This window comes from Dunckerocampus dactyliophorus, chromosome 6 (genome assembly GCF_027744805.1).
Source record: "Dunckerocampus dactyliophorus isolate RoL2022-P2 chromosome 6, RoL_Ddac_1.1, whole genome shotgun sequence".
Lineage (NCBI taxonomy): Eukaryota > Metazoa > Chordata > Actinopteri > Syngnathiformes > Syngnathidae > Dunckerocampus > Dunckerocampus dactyliophorus.
The window spans coordinates 2,937,980-2,960,222 of NC_072824.1; the positions used below are offsets into that span (position 1 = coordinate 2,937,980).

General features: G+C 40.8%; 1 protein-coding gene across 2 annotated transcripts in view; it reads left to right on the top strand.

The window, feature by feature from the left end:
- Positions 1-1,715: 1,715 nt before the first annotated feature.
- The window catches only part of LOC129182336 (protein tweety homolog 3-like), a 43,586-nt gene continuing 23,058 nt past the window's right edge, over positions 1,716-22,243 (top strand). Inside the window, exons 1-3 of one of the 2 annotated variants that reach the window (XM_054778325.1) lie at positions 1,716-2,022; positions 4,825-5,001; positions 19,622-19,818. In XM_054778325.1, the coding sequence (XP_054634300.1) occupies positions 4,876-5,001; positions 19,622-19,818 (323 nt within the window). In that variant the 5' untranslated portion in view covers positions 1,716-2,022; positions 4,825-4,875. The remainder of the gene's footprint in view (positions 2,023-4,824; positions 5,002-19,621; positions 19,819-22,243) is intronic. The other variant, XM_054778326.1, reaches the window with a different exon arrangement.

Below are 22,243 nucleotides of genomic sequence, written 5' to 3' on the forward strand. Positions count from 1 at the left end.
ATGTCTACTATATTGGGTAATTGGAGTGTAAAGGTGACTATGGGGTGTTATGTCATGCCTAGAGGTCTCTAATAGTGTTTAAAAAAGTACATTTAGAAGGTGGTAAAAACGTTTTCCATGTCTTATTTTCTCTTGTGTCTACTATATTGGGTAATAGGAGTGTAAAGGTGACTACAAGGGTGTTATTTTGTGTCTCGAGGTCTCTAATAATGCTGAAAACTGCATTTAGAAGGTGGGAAACAGGTTTATGTCTTATTTTCTCTTATGTCTACCATAGTGGGTAATAGGGGTGTAAAGGTGACTATAGGGGTGTTATTTCATGTCTACAGTGCTCTAATAATGTTAGTGTTTTTAGAAGGTGGTAAACAGATCACACTGAAAAGAAAAAAAAGCATAATTGCTTCTCCTTAACTGCTTTTCATGATACCTAATCTTTATTTCCACAAACTTTATTTTGGTCATATGACTGTTTACAAACATCAGTAGGCAAGCAGCGATCAGTGCAGAAAACTATACAGTGATCCATTTTTTTCTGCGTGCTTTGGCGGTGGGGGAAACGTAGCCCCCTCTGGTGGATGGACAAACAATTAAACAAGATTTGAAAGCCACGATGATTGCGTTACTTTAGGTTGAGGTACACATGGGACCAAAATTGGTGTTTCTTTTTTAGGCTAGATTTTTAACGGAGCTTCAGTAACTCTCTCCAACAACCAGTCCCACTTTCCATTATTGATGATATGTACTTTTAACTTACAAACAGCTGATGTGGGTCAAACTTCCGTAACTGTTCTGCGCAGCAAACGTGCAGTAGCGGGACTTCGGCGCCAGATGGCGCCATATTGGGTGTTTTCTCTCGCTTGCTCTCTCGCACACGTGCCACGGCACAAAAAACATGGGCGATACTGCACACAGTAAGTATCGTTACAAGTGAATCCAGAATACCGATGCTTTGGAACATTTTTAAAGATAGTTGAATGATTTTGCATTTTTGCCTTTAATTTGTTGGCAATGATTATAATGATAATAGTAAAAAAAACATGATAAAGACCCCCCAAAAATATTTTTAGGAATTTAACAATACATAAATACACAATATAAGACTGTTATATTATTAAATGACATATAATTATGCAAAATGGTGCAAAATAAGTAAACAAATGCATGCAAATTCCTTGCTCCCCCCGCCAAAGCCCTCCTGTGACTTATTCCTTGAGTTTGTTAAAAAAAAAAAAATATGAGCAACTCAACAAAATAGATATTGTACTTTACAGTTTCAAAACTCACACATAACTTCCGGATTTTGTAGGACCTTGTCACGTGACTATGTGCTTTGTACCTGATTGGCTGGCTCTGAGACAGTCCATTCAATCGGCCCTAATTTGCCTCATGTGAATTTTGAAGCATCTAAATTTATTTGCGCTGAATATTTGCGCGCTGACTTTCAAAGCACCGTATTTTAAGCCAACTGAATTTGAATAAGCTGCATTTTTTTCAAACTTTCAAGTTTTTATTCAGCGAAACCTTTGGCACTTTTATGTAAAGAAAAAAAATATGTAAAGAACATTATGTAAAGAAAAAAATCAGCTAAAAATGGTGTGTGGTCATAAAGAAACAAATTAATCTTCATAATAACTGAAAGCCGTCGACGTGATCACGCTAGTATCGATCCCATACGGATACTTGATTTGGTATCGGCATTTGGATCGTTGCGCCCACCCCCCCTAACAGCCGGGCGCGCACGCAGCCTTTTAACTGATGTGTGTCCTGTCCTTGGTTATGAACAGGCGGGGAGGTGGCGTCGGCGTTTGACGTTTGAAGAAGCAAACATCCGTAAAGGCTTTTTGCGAGCGGGGGGGTTGAACCAACCCTCCCCCGACGTTTGGTTGGAGGCAGCCGGACTGAAATGTGAGCAGAAGACCGCCGGTGGAGCGTCTCGGATGGATGAGACTGCAGCGCCGCGTTGATGCGGCAGCGACCCCGGAGCGCCTTGAAACAAACACACCGCAAGATATAGCTCGCTAGGTAGGTTGGGGGCTGGGATGGGGGTTCGCCACTTTTGGTGGAGGGTGGGATTGGGGGAAGGTGGGTCGCTGCTTCTTCTTCTTCTTGTTCCTCTTCTCCTCCTCCTCGTCTTGGTTGCCGTGGCGACTCGGCGAGACTGCGGTACTCGTCACGGACAAAGCGGGATGAAGCTAGCTAGCTAGCTAGCTAGCTAGCTAATCCGAGGCTAGCTAACAATGCATGTGAGGTAAACAACATGATAGCAGCGACTGTGGTGACCTACTTGTGTGTGTGTGCGTGAGCGCGCACACGTGTATGATGTGTGACAATGCTGTTAAAAAGACAAAGGCGCGGTTGCTATTGTCACGACTGAAGTTGCGTGTTGTGTGCATCCACAATCCGATCTTTGTGTGGATCTTTCACAGCCATCACCGTGCGGTTCTTCCCACAAGAGCTGCTCACATGAAATCAATGCAAGAGTCAAGTGGTGTTAATGCAGCACAGGTGATGAAATATCAATCATCCACTCCATTCCGCATGTTTAAACCTCTGTTAGGCAAAAAATGGATGTTCTATTAGTAAAATGTCTCCCTAGGGCCTGGTAAAAATCAATCATCTCTCATGGACACGATACCACCTCTGACCCGCTTCTAGCTGGATGAGCCCTGAGCTTATACACCCACCACTTTGTTTAAAAAAAAAACAAAAAAGAGGCTTCTCTACACACTAAAAAAACGCCCATTGTATGAAATGTGGGCTGGGTTAGTTTATTAGAGATGCACCTTGTCTTTTTTTTTTTTAAACCGATAACTTTTTATGTCTACAGTGGTGCCTTGCATAGCGTCGTGAATCCGTTCCAGGACGTCCGACTCAAACAAAAATAAACAAAGCAAATTTTCCCACGGAAAATAATGTAAATAGCAATAAGAATTCTACTTTTACATGCAGGAAATGATGCAAAAAGAATTACAAATGACAAATGAATGGACAACTAAACATTTAACAGCACTTTTACCTAGTTTTGTTGGGTAAATATTTTGGTTTTGAAACAGAATGAACACGGTGAGCGCATGAACACCGACGACCGTCACGGACAGTGTTGTCAACTTAGGAAAAATGATGGAGGCGCCTCGGGCAGCGGAGCCTTTGTCCCAACAGTTAGCGCGTACAGTAAATACGTATTAACAAAACAGTGGAAAATGTTGTGCATTCACAGACAGTGTCGCTCGCTACATTGCAAAAGAAATGCAACCATTCAATATGCTTATCTGACATACATTTTAAACAACATATGTACAGGCGATTTCTGTGTCAAGCTAATGTGGCTCACAAAGGTACACTATACTTGAGTACCATCTAGTGGTTCAAATGTGAATTACACCTCTGGAAAAAATGGTCTAAAAAAATATTGTCGATAACATCGATTATCGTCAATAATTTGTAGCATGATTATCGACCAGCAAAATTTGCTACCGTGACAGGCCTATGTGTATGCATGGATGTGTGTGCACAGCAGCTGATTCACAATTACACACTTCTTAAATGATTACTGTCTTCTCTATTAGCCGTAAAATTTGCTACAAATTTGTTATTAAGGGAGAACAAAAATCCAAACCTACATGTCCCTGTGTGACAAAGTGATTGCCCCCTAAACCTAATAACTGATTGGGCCACCCTTAGCAGCAACAACTGCAATCAACTTGCAGTGAGTCTCTTACAGCGCTGTGGAGGAATTTTGGCCCACTCATCTTTGCAGAATTGTTGTCATTCAGCCACATTGGAGGCTTTTCCAGCATGAAGCGCCTTTTTAAGGTCATGCCACAGCATCTCAATAGGATTCAGGTCAGGACTTGGACTAGGCCACTCCAAAGTCTTGCTGGTGTGTTTTGGATCATTGTCCTGCTGCAGAACCCAAGTTGCTTTCAGCTTGAGGTCACCAACATTCTCCTTCAGCAGAATTCATGCTTCCATTCATCACAACAAGTCTTCCAGGTCCTGAAGACCATCACACTACCACCACCATATTTTACTGTTGCTATGATGTTCTTTTTCTGAAATGCGGCCAGATTGTAATGGGACACACACCTTCCAAAAAGTTCAACTTTTGAGTATTTTCCCAAAGCTGTTGAATAGAGAGGCTTAATGTTGATTTTGCTCAGCAGTGGTTTTGGTCTTGGAACTCTGCCATGCAGGTCGTTTTTGCCCAGTGTCTTTCTTATGGTGGAGTCATGAACACTGACCTTAACTGAGGCAAGTGAGGCCTGCAGTTCTTTGGATGTTGTTGTGGGGTCTTTTGTGACCTCTTGGATCACTCGTGGCTGTGCTCTTGAGGTCATTTTGGTTGGCCGGCCACTCTCCATGTTTTGGCCATTTGTGGATATTGGCTCTCACTGTGGTTGGCTGGAGTCCCAAAGCTTTAGAAATGGCTTTAGAACCTTTTCCACACTGATAGATCTCAATTCATCTCACTTAATTTTTGTCTTAACAGCAACTTAACTGCATAAAGTGTTGTGTTGTGTTGTCATTGACTAATATTTAAATGTGTTTGATGTGAAACATTTAAGTGTGACAAACATGCAACTAAATAAGAAATCAGGAAGGGGGCAGACACCTTTTCACACCACTGTATGTGACATATGGCATCTATAACGTTGGACAAGAGTTCCAGTGTATGTGTTTAAAAGTGGACACACACAGCTCATTAGCATTAAAGCTACCGTACACACACACACAGAAAACAGCATTAAACATGGTGCACCAAAGGTGTATTTTCTACCTTTCAAACCTGCAAAAGTCATGATTGTTTTTTTGTTTTTTTTGTAGGAGTCCTATTTTTGTGAGGAGCAAGATAGCCGGCCCGTACCCGCTTTAAGAATGGCGGCCGTGGTCAACTACTCACCGCCCTGGTGGGTCAACCTGCTTCACCGCTTGCCTCATTTCAACTTGGACTTCCAGATGGTCAGCAGCGACTTTCGACCCGAAGACCCCGAGTATCAGAAGGTGAGATCTTCATCTTCATCTCCGTTGTGTAGCCTCAAAAGCGTGTGTGATAAATCTGACAAAAGTGAGTACAAGTACTTGAGAGTACTCAGTGTACAGCTTGTATAGCAGTATCGATGATACCTGGCAACACAGGTCAGCTCATCTCTCAGTGAACATGTCCGAATTTCTATTCTTTACAAATATTTGTTCTTCAATAATATTCATACATTTTCTTCTTATAATATTTTGACTTTATTCCCTTAATGTTATAACCTATTTTGTTTTGTTTGTCATAATATTATGACTTATAACATATTTTAAATTTAAATATAAATAGAAACATTTTCTATGCTACTTAAATGATTTTTTTCTTCATATTACAAGTTTATTTATAATTTTTCTCATTAGAATACGACTTTTTTGTCTTAATATTTGGACTTTATTCTCCTAAAATTACAGCTATTTTTTTCTACTTCTGCTTTTCAACAATTTCAACTTTTTTCTTGTAAATGTTATTGTCATAATATTATGATTTTATTCCCACAATAGAACTTTTCTTCTCAACCTAAGTTTCCAAAAATAGACATAGTTTTTTTTTCTCATATTACGAGTTTATTCTTTTTTTATTTATTTATTACTTTTCTCATTCGAATATGACTTTTTTCACATCATATTTTGACTTTATTCTCTTTTTTTCCCCCCAATATCTTCTGTTTTTTGTTCTACAATTTCAACTTTCCTCCTGTAAATTTTATTCTCCTAATATTATGACTTTATTCCCATAATATTAGAACTTTTTCCTGAACCTAATTTTCCAAAAATGACAACTTTATTAATTTTGCCTCTTTGTCATGCTACGACTTCTAAAAACATCACATCGTTATTGGCGTGAGCGGCCGTGTGCTGATACGGGCTGAGTTGTGCTTTCAATCGATGTGCGTGTGTGTGCGCACGTGCGTGTCCTTGATGGAGACATTGACCTTCCTGCGCTGCTTCATTGTTATTGATGAACGCACGGCAGACATCTTTACCGTTTAATGGATGGCTTTGGCGTCCTGCATCAAAGCTTGTGGGATAAATCTGACAAAAGTGAGTAAAAGTACTTGAGTAGTCAGTGTGCAACTTGTATAGCAGTATCGATGATACCTGGCAACATAAGTGACTCATTTTCAGTGGGCAGTAAATGGATACTGCTCTACAAGCTGACTTGACTTTGTAGTATTCTGTCATAAAAATGCATTTTATGAGATATGATACATTCCTTTGCACACAGACGCCGTCCCGCCTTTGTTATCACTCTGCTTACCGCTTTATTGCCACCACTCCTACCCCGCCCCATCACGGTGTCCTAACGTTTCCCTCCAGCGAGGGACGTATAGTGAGAAATGAAAAGATGCAACTTTGCCAAAAAAAAAAGCATATTATTATTATTAACTTCACTCTTTTCTCTTTTCCCCCCCCCCATTTTTGTTGTTGTTTTTCTATGAAATTCATGGATGGCATTGTGTCTTGGGGCTCTGTGGATGACTGATATGAATCTGTCATAATTAGTTTGCCAGGTGAGCAAAAAAAGAAAACTACTTTAAAAAAAAATAATTTTCCACATTATTAAGCATGCCACAGATTTCAAGCAATTTGGGAAAGAAAAAGGATCTCTCTGCTGACAAAAAACGTCAAATATTGCAATGCCTTGGTCAAGGCATGAAAACATTCAATAAATCACAAAAACATTCGTACGGTGAAGACATTTGTAGTTGATTCAGATGACAACCGGGATTGTGCTGATAATACTGAGAAAGGTTTCTGCCAGACAAACGTATGCAATCAAACTCTGGAGTCCCATGAACCTCAAGGTGTAGGATCCTCCAGAGGCTTGCAGTTATGCATAAACCTACTATTTGGCCACTCCTAACTAATACGCACAAGCAGAAGCGGTTGCAGTGGGCCAACAAATACATGAAGATGAATTTTCAAACAGTGAGTGTGAATGAGTGTTTGTCTATATGTGCCCTGCCATTAGCTGGCCACCAGTCCAGGGTGTGCCGCGCCTCTCGCCCAAAGTCAGCTGGGATAGGCTCCAGCATACCCCCGCAACCCTAATGATGATTAAGCGGTATAGAAAATGGATGGATGAATTTTCAAACACTCCTGTCTGTGGAGCATTGGGTGGTCTGGATGGATGAAGTAGAGTATGGCCAGCATTTCTCAATAAGGCTGTGATGTCAGCAATACAGAATCATTGGGAGAGAGTTGGTAGGCCCCTTATGGTCATTGAAGGTGTGAAAATGACCTCAGCAAAGTATGTGGAGTTTCTGACTCACCACTTTCTTCCATGGTACAATATGACTATTTACTGTACATATTTTCACTGCATTGTGTTTTAGCACTTTAATGTAAGGAGCGTCTTACGATGCTCGATGACGACGTGCAGGTTCTGAGTGGGGGAAAAAAAGACGGGAAGCACGTTTATTCTTGCACCCAGCTCGTCTTACAGACATTCTCAACACACACAGGACACACTTCCGGCCTTCAAAATAAGATCGCCCCATGTCGTGTAAATGTGCAAACAAAATAAGAGTGTCATAAAAAATATCTTACATCTTCCTTAATGACAAGCACAGGCGTTACAGTTTGTGACATCCCATCAGAAAAGTTAGCCAGGCTACATCCATTTCTCAATTACTTGGCTAAATTGTCCATTGATGTATTGCATCAATAAATACAGTATAAGGATTTTTGCATTTAATTAACGGACGTTTTATTCACTAACCCATGAAGCACACACGCTATGCTGGTAAAAATACGTGTAAAATGAGCAGAAGTGGAGAACAGACCATAACATGCAAAGTTTGCAGGTGGAAACACGACAAATGTGTTCTACCACCTCAAGAGTTGCGTAGGAAGAGTGTGTCATGAAGCGTGAGACGGAGTCAGCGAGCACATCTGCACGCACTCAGTCAAAAATACCAAACACTTAGTTTGAGAGACACTAAACGCACTTGCTGTATTGCAGTTTGTTCACAATCATTCTATAGATGTGCTTTACAATTTGAGACAAGTGTGTTTACTCATATTGGGTAAGGTTTGTAGCTGTTTATACAAGACTCGCACAACGCTATTTACAACATTATTCCCATAAAATTGCTCATTTTTCTTGTTAGAATTACAATTATTTTTCCCTTTTAATATTTTGATTTTATTCTTGTAAAATTAGTGCTGATTTTTCCTTTTTTAAAAACAAGTCTTGCTAAATTATATTTTTAGTGTGCGCTGCGAGTCAATCATGTGAATGTGTGCGGGCCACACTTTGGACACCCTTGGTTAGAAAATAAATATATGTATTAAAAAAAATGTAAAAAAAAAAAAAAATTAACAAATTAAATAAATAATCCGATAATTACAAAACATATAGAAAAAAAAATACAATAGTGGTGACGGACATCATGAAGAACAAGTATAAACAGTGTGGGTGTGTGTATGTGTGTGTGTGTGTGTGTGTGTGTGTGTGTGTGTGTGTGTGTGTGTGTGAATGCATGAAAGCCCCGGAGACGGATACAGCGAGCCAATCTAAAGACAACCCTGTGAAAAAAAAAAAACAAAAGTGAAAGAAAGTCTTCTTTTCATCACGGCCTACACTCCTCCTTCCTCCTCCTTCCTGTCATTCTCACCCATTTTCCTCCCCCGTCTAGCCAGAATTAATGATCGCACCCTGAAAAGCAACCCTACACGCACGCACGCACACGCACGCACACGTACGCATAGAAAAGCCCTGAGGGAGGTTTGTGACCTCACCTCCACACACTAAAGTGCTAAATAGGCACTGACACAGAAATGGCAGCACGCTATACGACATGCAACAAACATGCAGGATGAGCGCTACCACATGAAAACATACAAGATTTAAATAGGGGTACTTAAAATTCCAAACACACACACGCGCACACACACACACACGCACAAAGGGCCTCAGTGAAAGACTGAATGGCTGACAGGAAGTAGCTGTTTGGCCAAAGAAGAAGATCAGCCTCCTCCTCCTCGCCTCCATGATCATCATTCTCTCTCTGTCTCGTTCACGTCTGAGGGTGCCTTCCCACGCTCGCCTCTTGAACTCACACGTCCTGGCTGCCGTGTCAGAGCGCTGGTCCAACGACACACACAGCAGCGGACCTGAAGTCACCTCGACTTGTTTGTCTTGGAGATGAGTAAAGTACTGTATCTATCTATGTGCTTTGACAGCATGGCCTCCTGGTGGATCCTCAGGCGTTCCCTGGCCAGTTGAGAGAGATATAGTCTCTCCAACGTGTCCTGGGTCTTCCTACCGGTTGGACGTGCCCTGAGCACCTCCCCGGGGGAGGCGTCCGGGAAATCACAGCTTTATTTTGTTTAGTTTCTCATCATATTGCAACTTAAAAAAAAAAAAAATGTATTTTTTTTCTTTAATATTTCAACAACGCTACTTAAACAACATTATTTTCCCTCATAATTTTTTCTCAATATTTTGACTTTAGTCTCGTAAAATTCCAGCTGCTTTTTTTTTTTAATTTCCCAAATATTTCAACTTTCTTCTTAAATAATCTTAGTCATGGTTTTTTTTGTAATATTTTTACTTTCTACCCATAATATTATAATTTTTCCCCAACCTAATTTTCCAAACATGACAACTTAGCTTTATAAAGAAATTATGTATTTTTTCTTTAATATTTCAACTCTATGCTACTAAAATGACATCATTTTTTTTCCTCTTAATATTTTGACTTTTTGTCATAGCCATGGCCCGTTCGTCTCAGCCATGGCCCGTTCGTCTCAGCCATGGCACACTCGTCTCAGCCTTGGCATGTCCGTCCTCGTCATAGCCATGGCATGTCCGCCTCTGCCATGGCATCGGTCACAGCCATGGCACATGGCCATGGAACGTTGGTCACAGCCATGGCATTTCCGTCTCGGCCATGGCACGTCGGTCACAGCCATGGCATGGGCTGGACTCTGCTGGCTCAGTGGCAGTCTCCATGAAAATGACCATGAAAGGTCATTTCTCACAACATTACTGATGCCTAGTGACCACAATACCACATACTACTTGCCTTTCAATATTTTTTGACTAATAATGGGCCATAGTTAACCACGAAACAGCCATCATTTATGAATGAATTATTATTTGAAAAACCTTTTATATTGTGAGGCCAACATTGCGATATAGTGAGGTACGACTGTACAGTAATCCCTCGCTATATCGCAGGAAAAAAGGTTCTCCTCTCATTCCATGTTTTTTGCAGTAGGTCCTTAAAGACAGCAGAACACCTTTGTCATAGAAATGATCTTTGGTTTGGCAGTAGCTTGGTTCTTTAAGGAAAACTACACAGAATTTTTGAGAAAATGAGTTAGTATAGCCAGCTAACATTGCATGTCATGGAAACCCTCTAAAAAGTGCCAACAGTGTTGCATTTACATAACTGGCCTGTATATTAACCAAGCTACAGCTATATTGTTGTTGTCGCAGCTAACACGAAAAACTATATTTATCTGGCGGAGTAACACGACTCCTCGCTCGTCTCAGCCACACGCACAACACCTCCAGCCACTGCAACGGAAGAGTGGATACTACTGGCTCTCAATTTTGCTACGAAGGCTCAACAAGATGCTTGTTTGCTGTCAGCTGCCAGTGCCTGGAGCACAAGTCTAGAGCTGGAACACACAGCCATCCCAATGAGAGAGGACATTGTAAGTGTCATCGCAGTTTCTATGCTGCTGTTGTTGACGGAAGTCTCGTTAGCTCCTATGGGCTATGTCAAATCAGTGCGCCTAGGAAAGAAGCTTTGGTAATGTTTTAAATCATCAAAATACAGCTAGATACTGTAAGTATTACATGTTATCATCAATGTACTTGTTAATGCATGATCACAGCATGGACGTAAAACAATACAATGTTGTTGGAGGTTTTTTGAGAGGGCTTCACAGTCGAAATGGGTATCTCCCATGGCGTGCAATGCTAGCTGCCTCATCCTAACTTGTTTTCTCTTTTTAGAACACACAGAAAGGGGAAAGAAATATGTTTTCACGTTTCACATGAGGATTGTGGATGATGGGCAAAATTCCTCCAAAACTTTTCCTTTTAAAAATGGCAGCGAGCCCGTCATATAAAGTGTTTTTGACAAGCGTGTTTTTGCTTCTTCCCCACTACATTTGAAATGCTTTTTTTAAGTTTAGAATAATTACATTGGAGAGGCTAACTAGTTAGCTTGCTATGCTAGCGCCTACCATCTATTTATGTGCCTGCAGTGATCCCGTAGCCTGTGCAATGTGATGTAAACAAAGAATAATAGGAGTGTGAAGGTGACTTATAGGCGTGTTATTTCATGTCTAGAGGGCTCTAATAATGTTGAAAAGTGTATTTAGAAGGTGGTAACAGGTTTTCTATGTCGTATATTTCTTATTTTCTCTTATTATGCCTTCTGTATTGGTTAACAGGAGTGTAGAGGTGACTATAGGGGTGTTATTTCATCGATAGAGTGCTCTAATAATGTTAAAAAGCGTATTTAAAAGGTGATAAAAAATGTTGTATGTCCTATTTTATCTTATGTCTATTGGGTAATAGGAGTATAAAGGTGACTATAGGGATGCTGTTTCATGTCTATAGGGCTCAAATCATGTTAAAAAGCTTATTTAAAAGGTGGTAAACAGGTTTTCCATGTCATATTATTTCATCTTATTTTCTCTTATTATGTCTACAATATTGGATAACAGGAGTGTAAAGGTGGCTATAGGGGTGTTCTTTCATGTCTACATGGCTCTAATAATTTTAAAAGGCGTATTTAGAAAGTCATAAACAGGTTTTCTATGCTGTAAGTATGGAAATGTTCCATTTATTTACATTGACTCATATATCACAGAAATGGATTTAATGCGGTCGGGTCTGGAACCATGTGGATTGCTGTTCTGTTACTGTACTGCAATGCAGGTGAAAGAACACTTACTGTACCATTTAACGCTGAGGTCTCCTACTACGCCTTCTTATTCTCTGGCTGGCAAGGCGCGTGTGAGGTGTCTTAACCAGTCAGTCCCATTATATTGTGTTTTTAGCCCAAATCTGTTTGTGGCTGTCCGAATGAATGTATGGGAAACTCTGAAACGGCTCACGCACGTCTTTTAACTCGCTTGTTGATGTCCCTCCCTCTCTCACTCGCCGGCCTCCTCACCCTCACTCACTCTGAGCCTTTTTATTTTTTACCCCCAAAAGCTGAAATTGGAGAGAATGAGAATAGCATTGATGTGTCTGTGTGTGTGTGTGTGTGTGTGTGTGTGTGTGTGTGTGTGTGTGTGTGTGTGTGATGCTGGAAGTGCAGAGTCAGCTAGCGGTAGCACAGCTGCAGAACATTACATGGGAGTCACATGACCTATAATTGCATACACACACACTGCGGCTTAAAGTGGCTCTTTAATTGGCATCCGACGCGGCACGTTTACAGTTTTGTGCCGCCGAGGAGCTTTAAATGCGATTGTGTCGTGTTTGTGTCCATTTAGAGAGAGAGAGAGAGAGAGAGAGCGAGAGAGAGGGGGGCGTTCGGGCGGCACTTTGACCGCATGACTCGGGTCAATGTGAGGCGGATGAACGGGAGGTCAGTGAACGCCTCAGGAAAGAGGCTGGCGGGGTGGCTGTTGGCAAGGACATAAAAAAATACATAGGACGCTGGCGGGGAGAGTGCAAGGACAAGCCAGTGCAGTGGAAGTGATTGATCCTGTCAGCACACACACACACACACACACACACACACACACATTTAAAAAGGACAGATTGAAAGTAGATCACAGTGCCTAGCTGTTTACCCCCTCCCCCATTCTGCAAGCCAATCTGGAGGTAGCCTACACACACACGCGCGCACACACACACACACACACACACACACACACACACACACACACACACACACACACACACAGAGAGTCATTGGGCGTGCTTATTAGAAGCTAATTGGTCCACGCTTAATCTGCTCTGACCGTTTGTTGGCTTGACACTTAATCTCATGGCCGTCATCCGCAGGGGAGGAGAGTCAGTTGGGCGCCGCAGTCTTGACTATTTGGTTTTTAAAGACACGAGCGGAGCAGATAGTTGTAAGAAAGCGTGACATGCCGCAAACGCTGTTCAAGAGGAGCATGAACTGGATGCAGGAAATCAAATGTGACAAGTCATCATGATTTATAAAAGGAGATCATTTTTCAATAGGAATAATAATTGGGAGTGCATGAGAAAGTGGAAAAGAAAGCGCAGCTGTCTTTGAACCACTTGGTCATTTATGAACAACTGCAGTGGCGCCTTGGTTAGCGTCATTAAGCCGTTCCAGAAGGTCTGGCTCAAAGCAAGGCAAACTTTCCCATAGGAAAATAATATAAATCCAATGAATCCATTCCAGATACCCAAACATTTGAAAACAAAACACATTTTATTGACAATAATTATAGTTTTGCATGCAGAAAATGATGCAAAAATTATTACAAATATCAAATGAATCCTGAACATTGAACATCACGTTTACCAACAGTAGTTTTGCAAAGCTGGAGGGGGAGCGGAGGAGATTATGCTTGCAGGGCAATCCCCTTTTTATAGGTGTTATTGCACTCGCCAGTGAAAGGCTTTTTACATGCACAATTTTACATTGAAAAAACAATACCACAAACTTGACATAAGGCGAAATTAACATTGAGCACCACTTTATACAGAAACATGCGTTCATATTTCATTTTAACATTGTCAATAAGTTATTCAATAACTCACATTTCATTTCAGTATGGCACCAATATTAGGACTTTTAAAAAAATATATATTTTCTTCAATATTTCAACCCTGTGCCACTAAAATGACGTTATTTTTCCTTCATATTTTTTCAGGTACTGTTTTTGTAAAATTCCAGCGTTTTTTGTCTGAATATTTCAACTTTCTTCTTAAATCTTTGTAGATTTCCTTTCCATATTATAACTTTATTCCCCATATTTAGACTTTTTCCCCAACCAAATTTTTCAAAAATTACATCTTTATTTTGTTTTGTTTCTCATAATATTACGAGGTTTAAAAAATAATTTTTTCAGGTGACTAAAATCGCATTATTTTTTCTCAGAATTTTTCTCTAAATATTTTGACTTTATTTTCATTCAAAAAAATTCCATTGTTCTGTTATTTTCTGTTTTAATTTTCCAAATATTTCACATTTCTTCTTAAATAATCTTTGTATATTTTCTTTTTGTAAAATTTTCACATTATTCCCATAATATAACTTTTTCCCCAACCTAATTGTCCAAAAAATACAACTTTATTTTGTTTTGTTTGTTTCTCATTTTAAAAAGGAATATATTTTTCCTTTAATATCTCAACTTTATGCTACTAATATGACATTATTTTTCCTCTAATTTTTCTGTGAATATTTCGACTTTATTCTTGTAAAATTCCAGCTGATTAGAGTCAATAGCATTTCAAACATTCAAGACTACGTAGTGTTCATTATATGCTGCACAGTCCATGTTTTACTGCTGGTTAGCATTGTGTCTGGCATCCATTACAAATAAACAATTAAGGGAGAGAATTATCAAAAACTCCTGCAGCCGAAATCAAAGTAACACATCAAAAACTTAAGCCAATGACAACGCTTTTCCACAAGTGGTGAAATAATAAATGAACAAACAAGTAAATGGGGAAAAAGCATATTTTTTAAATGGAGTTCAGGGCACCATCGGTGCTGTCCAACAGGTGACGTTTTTCACACAAACATACCACCCCTATAGACACCTTTACACGCCTATTACCCAATATAGTAGACATAATAAGAGAAAATGAGACATATTAAGCATATAAAACTTGTTTACGACCTTTTAAATACAGTTTTTAACATTATTAGAGCCCTCCAGACATGAAATAACACCCCTATATCACCTTTGCACTCCTATTACCCAATATAGTAGACATAATAAGAGCCAATAAAGACATAGGAAACCTGTTTACAACCTTCTAAATATGCATTTTAACATTATTAGAGCCCTCCAGACATGAAATAACACCCCTATATCACCTTTACACTCCTATTACCCAACATAGTAGACATAATAAGAGCCAATAAAGACATAGGAAACCTGTTTACAACCTTCTAAATATGCATTTTAACATTATTAGAGCCCTCCAGACATGAAATAACACCCCTATATCACCTTTACTCTCCTATTACTCAATATAGTAGACATAATAAGACATATTAAGCATATAAAACCTGTTTACGTCCTTCTAAATTTTAAATAAGCTTTTTAACATTATTAGAGCACTCTAGACATGAAATAACACCCCTATTGTCTACTTTACACTCCTATTACCCATTGTTGTAGACATAGTAAGGGAAAATAAGACATAAGACAAAGAAAAGTTATTTACCAACTACACTAAACTACACATACACTTTTTAACACTATTAGAGCCTTCTAGACAGGAAATAACACCCCTATAGTCACTTTTACAGTTGTATCACCTAATATAGTAGACAAAATACGAGAAAATAAGACATATAAGAAAACCTGTTTACCACCTTTTAAATAAGCTTTTCAACATTATTAGAGCCCTCGAGATATGCAATAACACCCCTATAGTCACCTTTACACCCCTATTCCACAATATAGTGTAGTAGACGTAATAAGAGGATATGTCACAGATAACCTGTTTACCACCTTCTAAATACACTTTTTAGCATTATCAGAGCCCTGCAGACATGAAATAGAATACTACATATCATCACAATGTCTTTGAATGCGTCTTCTGAATGCCTTGTATTTCTATTTTACTGCATCTAGCCATGTTTATGCTTGACAATGCTTCATTTAGGCAAAAAAATGTAAAATTTGCCTCAGTGTGCATATTTTTGGACTAGTAATAGGGCGTATTCAGCCACGAAAAGACATGAATTATGAATGAATCTATTTTTGAAAAACTGACAGAGTGACGCTGTGAAATTGGCGAGGGATTACTTTAGCTGGAAGGAAGGAAGTTGTTGTTTACAGCATGTCTGTGAATGCAACACTAACCCCTGAGTGTCTGGTTTCTTAGGCAAACAACCAAGACTCATTTCATGAACTTATTCTTGCATTCATACAACATTTGACAATAAAAGCTCGGCCAAGAGCAGTAAGATAAAGATATGCTGATGCACACGATCAGACAGTGGAATTACAGATAGATTCTTTGCACTGCAATGAATGTTCTGCTATTCAGCCGCTGACATTTGAAATTTTAAAGTTCAAGAGGATGAAAAAATGCATTAGCAGTGCACAGAATGCCTTCAGCGCCGTGCAAGGTCTTACGCGCTAAGCCTATAGATAATAGTCTCGGGATAATGCCAGGCCAGGAATCTGCAGCGCTTATCTCCCCCTCGTCTCCCATCAGGATCACCTCCGCCCATCCTCCACTTGGTGAGTCGGTGAGGGCTCCGGCTAAACTCGGGCTCCGCTTTAGCAGCTTCCATGAGAAAGTGGGAATGGCAGCACCATTCGTGACTATTATAAGAGTCCGGGTGTGTGTGTGAGAATGTTCCTGCTCCTTTGTCTCGACTGGACCGCCGGAGACCCTTTCTGGAACATGATGGTGTTGCATGGTCCTGCCTAACAATGACCTTTCCAGATGGTCCCACGGGGTGGGGGTGCCAGGGGTGGGGTGTGGGGGGTACCAAAGCAGTGTCTGCTTGCAATAGAAACATATTGCATCTCCCTTTCATTTATGCTGAGAAGCAGGAGTGGCTGCTGGTTCGGTCCTTCGTCCCGCTGTGATCATTCAACTGAGTTATACATTTCAACATTCAGTCTGCATGTTTTACTTTGCAGCATTTCAAATTCCACTGTTTTTAGGTCTGCTAAAAATGGAATGGACAAATTTAAAATGGTGAAAAATCATTTTACCATAACATGACCATAACGTCAGCCACCCACCCCGGTGGTTGCTGGTTCAATCCTCAGTCCGTGTGTAATGGTTCAACATATTTATCAGGGGTGTCATGAGATCTTGCGAGATCAGAAGGTGACAAGGTTTCTCGTTTAGAAAAACAACTATCTTGCAATTATAAAGAAATAAAATCATCACAGCTTAAATGAAAATGATAGATAATTTTGTTGGCCTTTATACAGTGGTGTGACCAAGTGTTTGCCCCCTCCCTGGTTTCTTATTTTTTGCATGTTTGTCACACTTAAATGTTTGAGATCATCAATGACAACACAACTGAACACTTCATGCAGTTTTCAAATGAAACTTTAATGTTAAGGGAGGAAAAAAAAAAATCAAAACCTACATGGCCCTGTGTGAAAAAGTGTACCCCCCCCCCCCCCACCCCCCACCCCCCCTCCACAGCGCTGTAAGAGACTCATTGCAAGTTATCACAAACGCTTGATTGCAGTTGTTGCTGCTAAGGGGGCCCAACCACTTATTAGCTTTAGGGGGGAATCACTTTTTCACACAGGGACATGTAGCTTTGGATTTTTTTTCTCCCTTTAATAATAAAAACTTTAATTTAAAAAGTACATTTTGTGTTGAGTTGTGTTGTCATTGACTAATATTTACATTTGTTTGATGATCTGAAACATTTAAGTGTGACAAACATGCAAAAAATAAGAAATCAGAAAGAGGGCAAACACTTTCACATCACTATATATTTACATGCATGCGTGTCTGTTTTCCTCGTCTCTCACCTCCAAACAGGCAGGAAGATCTGTGCATTGGTTCTGATATTGCGTTATTATGAATAAAAATGTAATTATTATATTAAGTAGAGCTTCAAAATGCAAAAAGAAGAAATGGGAGTGAGACATAAAAAGCAATTTATTGCAAAGCAGCATTGGAGTGAAATAGGCTGTTTATGAAAAGTTGAAGAGCACCGCCTTTAAAGGGCAAAATGTTGGCAAAAATGTGGATTGAATGTTATTTAGTGTCAGGTATTCACACTGTCTTGATCTCTTGATGGCAAAGGCAAAAAAGCTTTCTCTCTCTGAACACGGTGTGATTGTTGAGCTGCGTAAGCAAGGACGCAGTAAGACAGTCATTTCAAACTTCTTCAAACATCCTGAGGCTCTTGGAACAAAAAAAAGTCAAGTGGTAGACCCAAAAAAAAATGAGCCAGAGGATCCCATTGGCTGTCCGTCAAGACACGGGACCATCCTCAGTTCAAATGAAGGTTGTTACTGGTGCCGAGTGCAGTCCAATAACCATTAGACACCATCTGCCAGAGAAGGCTTTTAAGAAGAAAAAAGCTCTTGAAAGGCCTCGTCTCCTTCAAGGTTTGGAATTTGCAGGAGAGCACCAAACATGGGACATTGAAAGGTCCTGATGGCTTCCAACGTTGCTGGCAGGACAAGGAGATCCCACCTGAGATGTTTGCCACCATCATGATCCTTCAATGGAACAATGGAGCTTCAGGTTGTGCAGGGGCGTCAAACGGCAGCCGACTATATGGAGATGTTGCAGGGGCCATCCCTCATGACTGAAGGCCCTCGTCTGTGTGGTGATGACTGGCTTTTCAACAGGACAACGCTACACTTCACAAAGGACTTCTTCCACTCTTTTGGATCATTCTGCGTGTTCCCCTCATCTAAATCCAACTTTTGGGGATGGATTTACAAAAATGTTCATGAGTTCCAGACAGTGGAGCCATCTTCAGCACCTGGAGCCATTTTCAGATTTTTTTTTTTTTTTTTTACATTTTATTTTTATTTTTGTTTTTTTTTCAGCTATGGCCTTAAATCTTTGATCAGCTGATGAACAGCCTATTTCACTTTTATGCTTGTTTGCAGTAAATTGCTATTTTGTGTCACTCGCATTTCTTCTTTTCGCATTTTGAAGCTCTACTTAGAACCTTCTTAACATCCAACAGTGCAAAATGTACATTCTTGACATTTATCAACTGCTCTTAACATTTTGATCAGGAATGTGTATTATTATGTATGATCCTAGTCTCAAAAAATGTTAACAATAATATCATTTAGCGTCAATTTATGGGACAATAAACATTTCAAAATGCATTTGCATTGTTTTGTGACTCTGCTAAATAAAAAAAGTTTGTTTGTCCAGTCATAGTTTTTCATTGTACTTGTCTTAAAATGAATGTTACAATCTTGCCGTGTCTCGTTCTCATGGAGCCTGTCCTGTGCATTGTCTTGTCTTGTGAGTTGGGTGTCTCGTGGCGCCCCTAATGTTCATACATTTCAACAATCATTCTCCATTTTTAAATTCCATCATTTCAAATTCATAGGCTGTCAGGACTTTCCTAAAAAAATCCCTCATTTTCCATAATTCAATATTTAGCATGACATTTTTCCCATTGAAAATGAATGGACAATTTCCATGTCGCCATGAGAGGTCGTCTCCCCAAGCTGATGGTTGCTGGTTCAATCCTCATAGGTTTTGACACATTTCTAGGATATTTCAGCATTTGCACGCAATTTCGACTGAGTTTTGACATTTATTCCATCGACCCAGCTTTCACTGGTTTGCGTCTGCTCCTTCAGTGCCGTATGCGCTCCCTACGTGGAGGTGTGTGCGTTCCATGTGTTTCTGCGTACTGAAGTTGCGTCCTACGTGCTTGTTCTCGTGCCGCCATCCACAGCCTAAATCTGTCTTTGTCTGGCTTCCTAGTCAGTGCTGCTGCTCGGCGCTGTGGCCCTGCTGTGCTTGGGCCTGGACCTCCTCTTCCTCCTCTTCTACTCCTTCTGGCTCTGTTGCCGCCGCCGCAAGAGTGACGAGTCCTCGCACTCCCACACGCACTCCCGACAGCCCAGCGCCGACTGCTGCTGCACCGCCTGGTGCGTCATCATCGCCACCCTCGTGTGCAGGTGAGAGTTCCCCCCCACACCCCACCCACCCTTTCCCTTGGAAACACAAAGCTTTTATTAGCATCTTACTCTAATTACTTCAGTTGTTACGGTTAACGTGACAGCAAAGTGACGTCACTCAAACTGAGCCAATGAAAACGTTCGTTTACTTGCTATTTTCTATGCCACTAATCTTCGAATAGAACCATGGCTCGCTGAAAAGTAAGAAGTTGATCGAGAAAAGCAAACATTTAAAAGTTAATAGGACGGACCGATATGTGTTCGTTCTTCCAGAATCCAGAGCCAAACCTCTCTGTCTCAAGTGCTCTGAAACCGTAGCGCCCAGTATGGAAATCTGCGAGAGTCACAGCACGTTAATTTACGGCACAGCAACGTGCAAATGAGTCTTCGCTAAGCATTGTATGGATATTGGAGCAAAACAACATCTTTCACTGACGTGAGAATTGTGGAGGAGTGCTTCTGCTGCAGAGACCTTACTCAAAGGTAAACAATGTACCGTTGCAGCTTTTCTGTTAAAGAGACACTCATTCAATTATTGGTACGGTTGCCCGATAATATCGGCCACCGTTAATTATCAGCCCGATATCGGCATAAAAATGTAATATCGGCCAACATCGGTATAGTTTTTTTGCTGAATAATGTCGTTAGTACTGTGCCGCTCACAAGCCTGTGAGGAAGGAATGACTATTTATTTAGCAAGCAGAATAACAACGGAGCTCACAATGAACTCACCAGCTCCATAAAGATCGCTGGGGGGGTTACCATTCCACACACTAGTCTAAAGAGCTAAAAAAAAAACATCACACAGTAACGTAATTGGTAGACAACAACAGACAAGACACTACCAACGAATAATACTGAATAATAATAATACTGAATAATCAGCAACTATGTGAACCCTAAACGTGTAACTTAGCAGCCATTTACAACAACGGTACACCAAAGCACGCTGGGAAACAGGAAGTGCTGTTGTCAAATCCATACGTAGACGCAGCATCGATCGTTGAGCCTTACGTCAATGTCGCCGCCATATTGGGTGTGGCAAGGCTGCGCCGTAAGTGAAGGCAAATAAATGTGCTATCTTTCGTAAAGCGCCTTTCAACAACGAAATGTAAGTTCATGCCTCTCGTTTATTTAGACATTCACACACGCACTAATATACTTGGAAAACAGTGTATTTGATCTTCTCACATGGCTAAGATAACAACTTTATTGATCCCATTGAGGAGTTGTAATGGAATAAAATAAGAACATAATATAAGAACATGAAAGTTTTCAATCAAAATAATAATCAGCAAGCATGTATTTTATTTTATTTTATTTTATTTTTATTTATTTATTTTTTTTAATGTCAAATAATTTAGATTTAGCTTTGTAGTGCCATTGAGAGATGTTGCTCACAATGGACACAGACAAACATTTGGCTCAGGGACATAATGTACACTTCACATGTATGTTCTTGCATTTTACATCAAGGACGTTGAAGTACATTACATCCTGAAAAAACAAAAAAAAAAAAAAAAAAACAAAAAAAGAGAGACAAGAGACAAGGACAACAGCAGCAACAACAACAATAGTGACAGAACAACAGAAACATACAGAACGACATCAGCAAATAAAGGTCTGTGACAACTATCAAGACGAACAGGGACATAAGGACAAAACAATATCAACAACCACAATGACGAAGCTGTCAATGACAATCACACATAATAGCAGTCATGAAATGATGAACTATGATAGTGATCACAATGACAATACCACATTGAAACAGTCACACATAATTGTAGTAATGAAATGATTATCCATGATAGTGAAGGTATCTCTGTATGTGAGGAAGACTTCATATATATGTAAAGGTGCAGAAATGTGTGGGCGTGTAATTGTCACTGAGAATGCATGAAAGGAAAGGGGCCACCTCCACCTCCCAGAGAGCCCCGCCCCAAATAGCCAGGCCGGGCCCCGGCCGCCAGAAGGTCACCAGGCCCATAGGGGCAGGCAGCACAAAGATCAGTGCCCCAAGAGCCAGCCCAGAGGGCCCCCCCCCGGGAAGACCAGCAAGGGGCCGAAGAGAGGTAATCCCAGCCAAGGACAGGACGCCAGCGGGCCGGCGGACTGCCAACCCCTGAGACCAGCGAGAGATCACACCCCACAAAGGCAGACGGGTACCGGGGGCCACAAACCGGCAGGCCCAGAGACGCCTCCACAACCGGAAAGAAGCCCGCCCGCGCCGTAAGCGCCAATTCCCGCCCACCGCCCCCCCACACCCCCAGGGAGTGGAGCCCGGCCCACCCCGGGCCAACCCCCGCCCGACCCCCGACACAGGGCCGCCCCGCCAAGGGATGCAGGAGGCACACCCTCCACCCACCCGGCGGAGGCACGGGCAGCAGAGATGTATCACCCAGCACCCGACCCCACGGAGCAA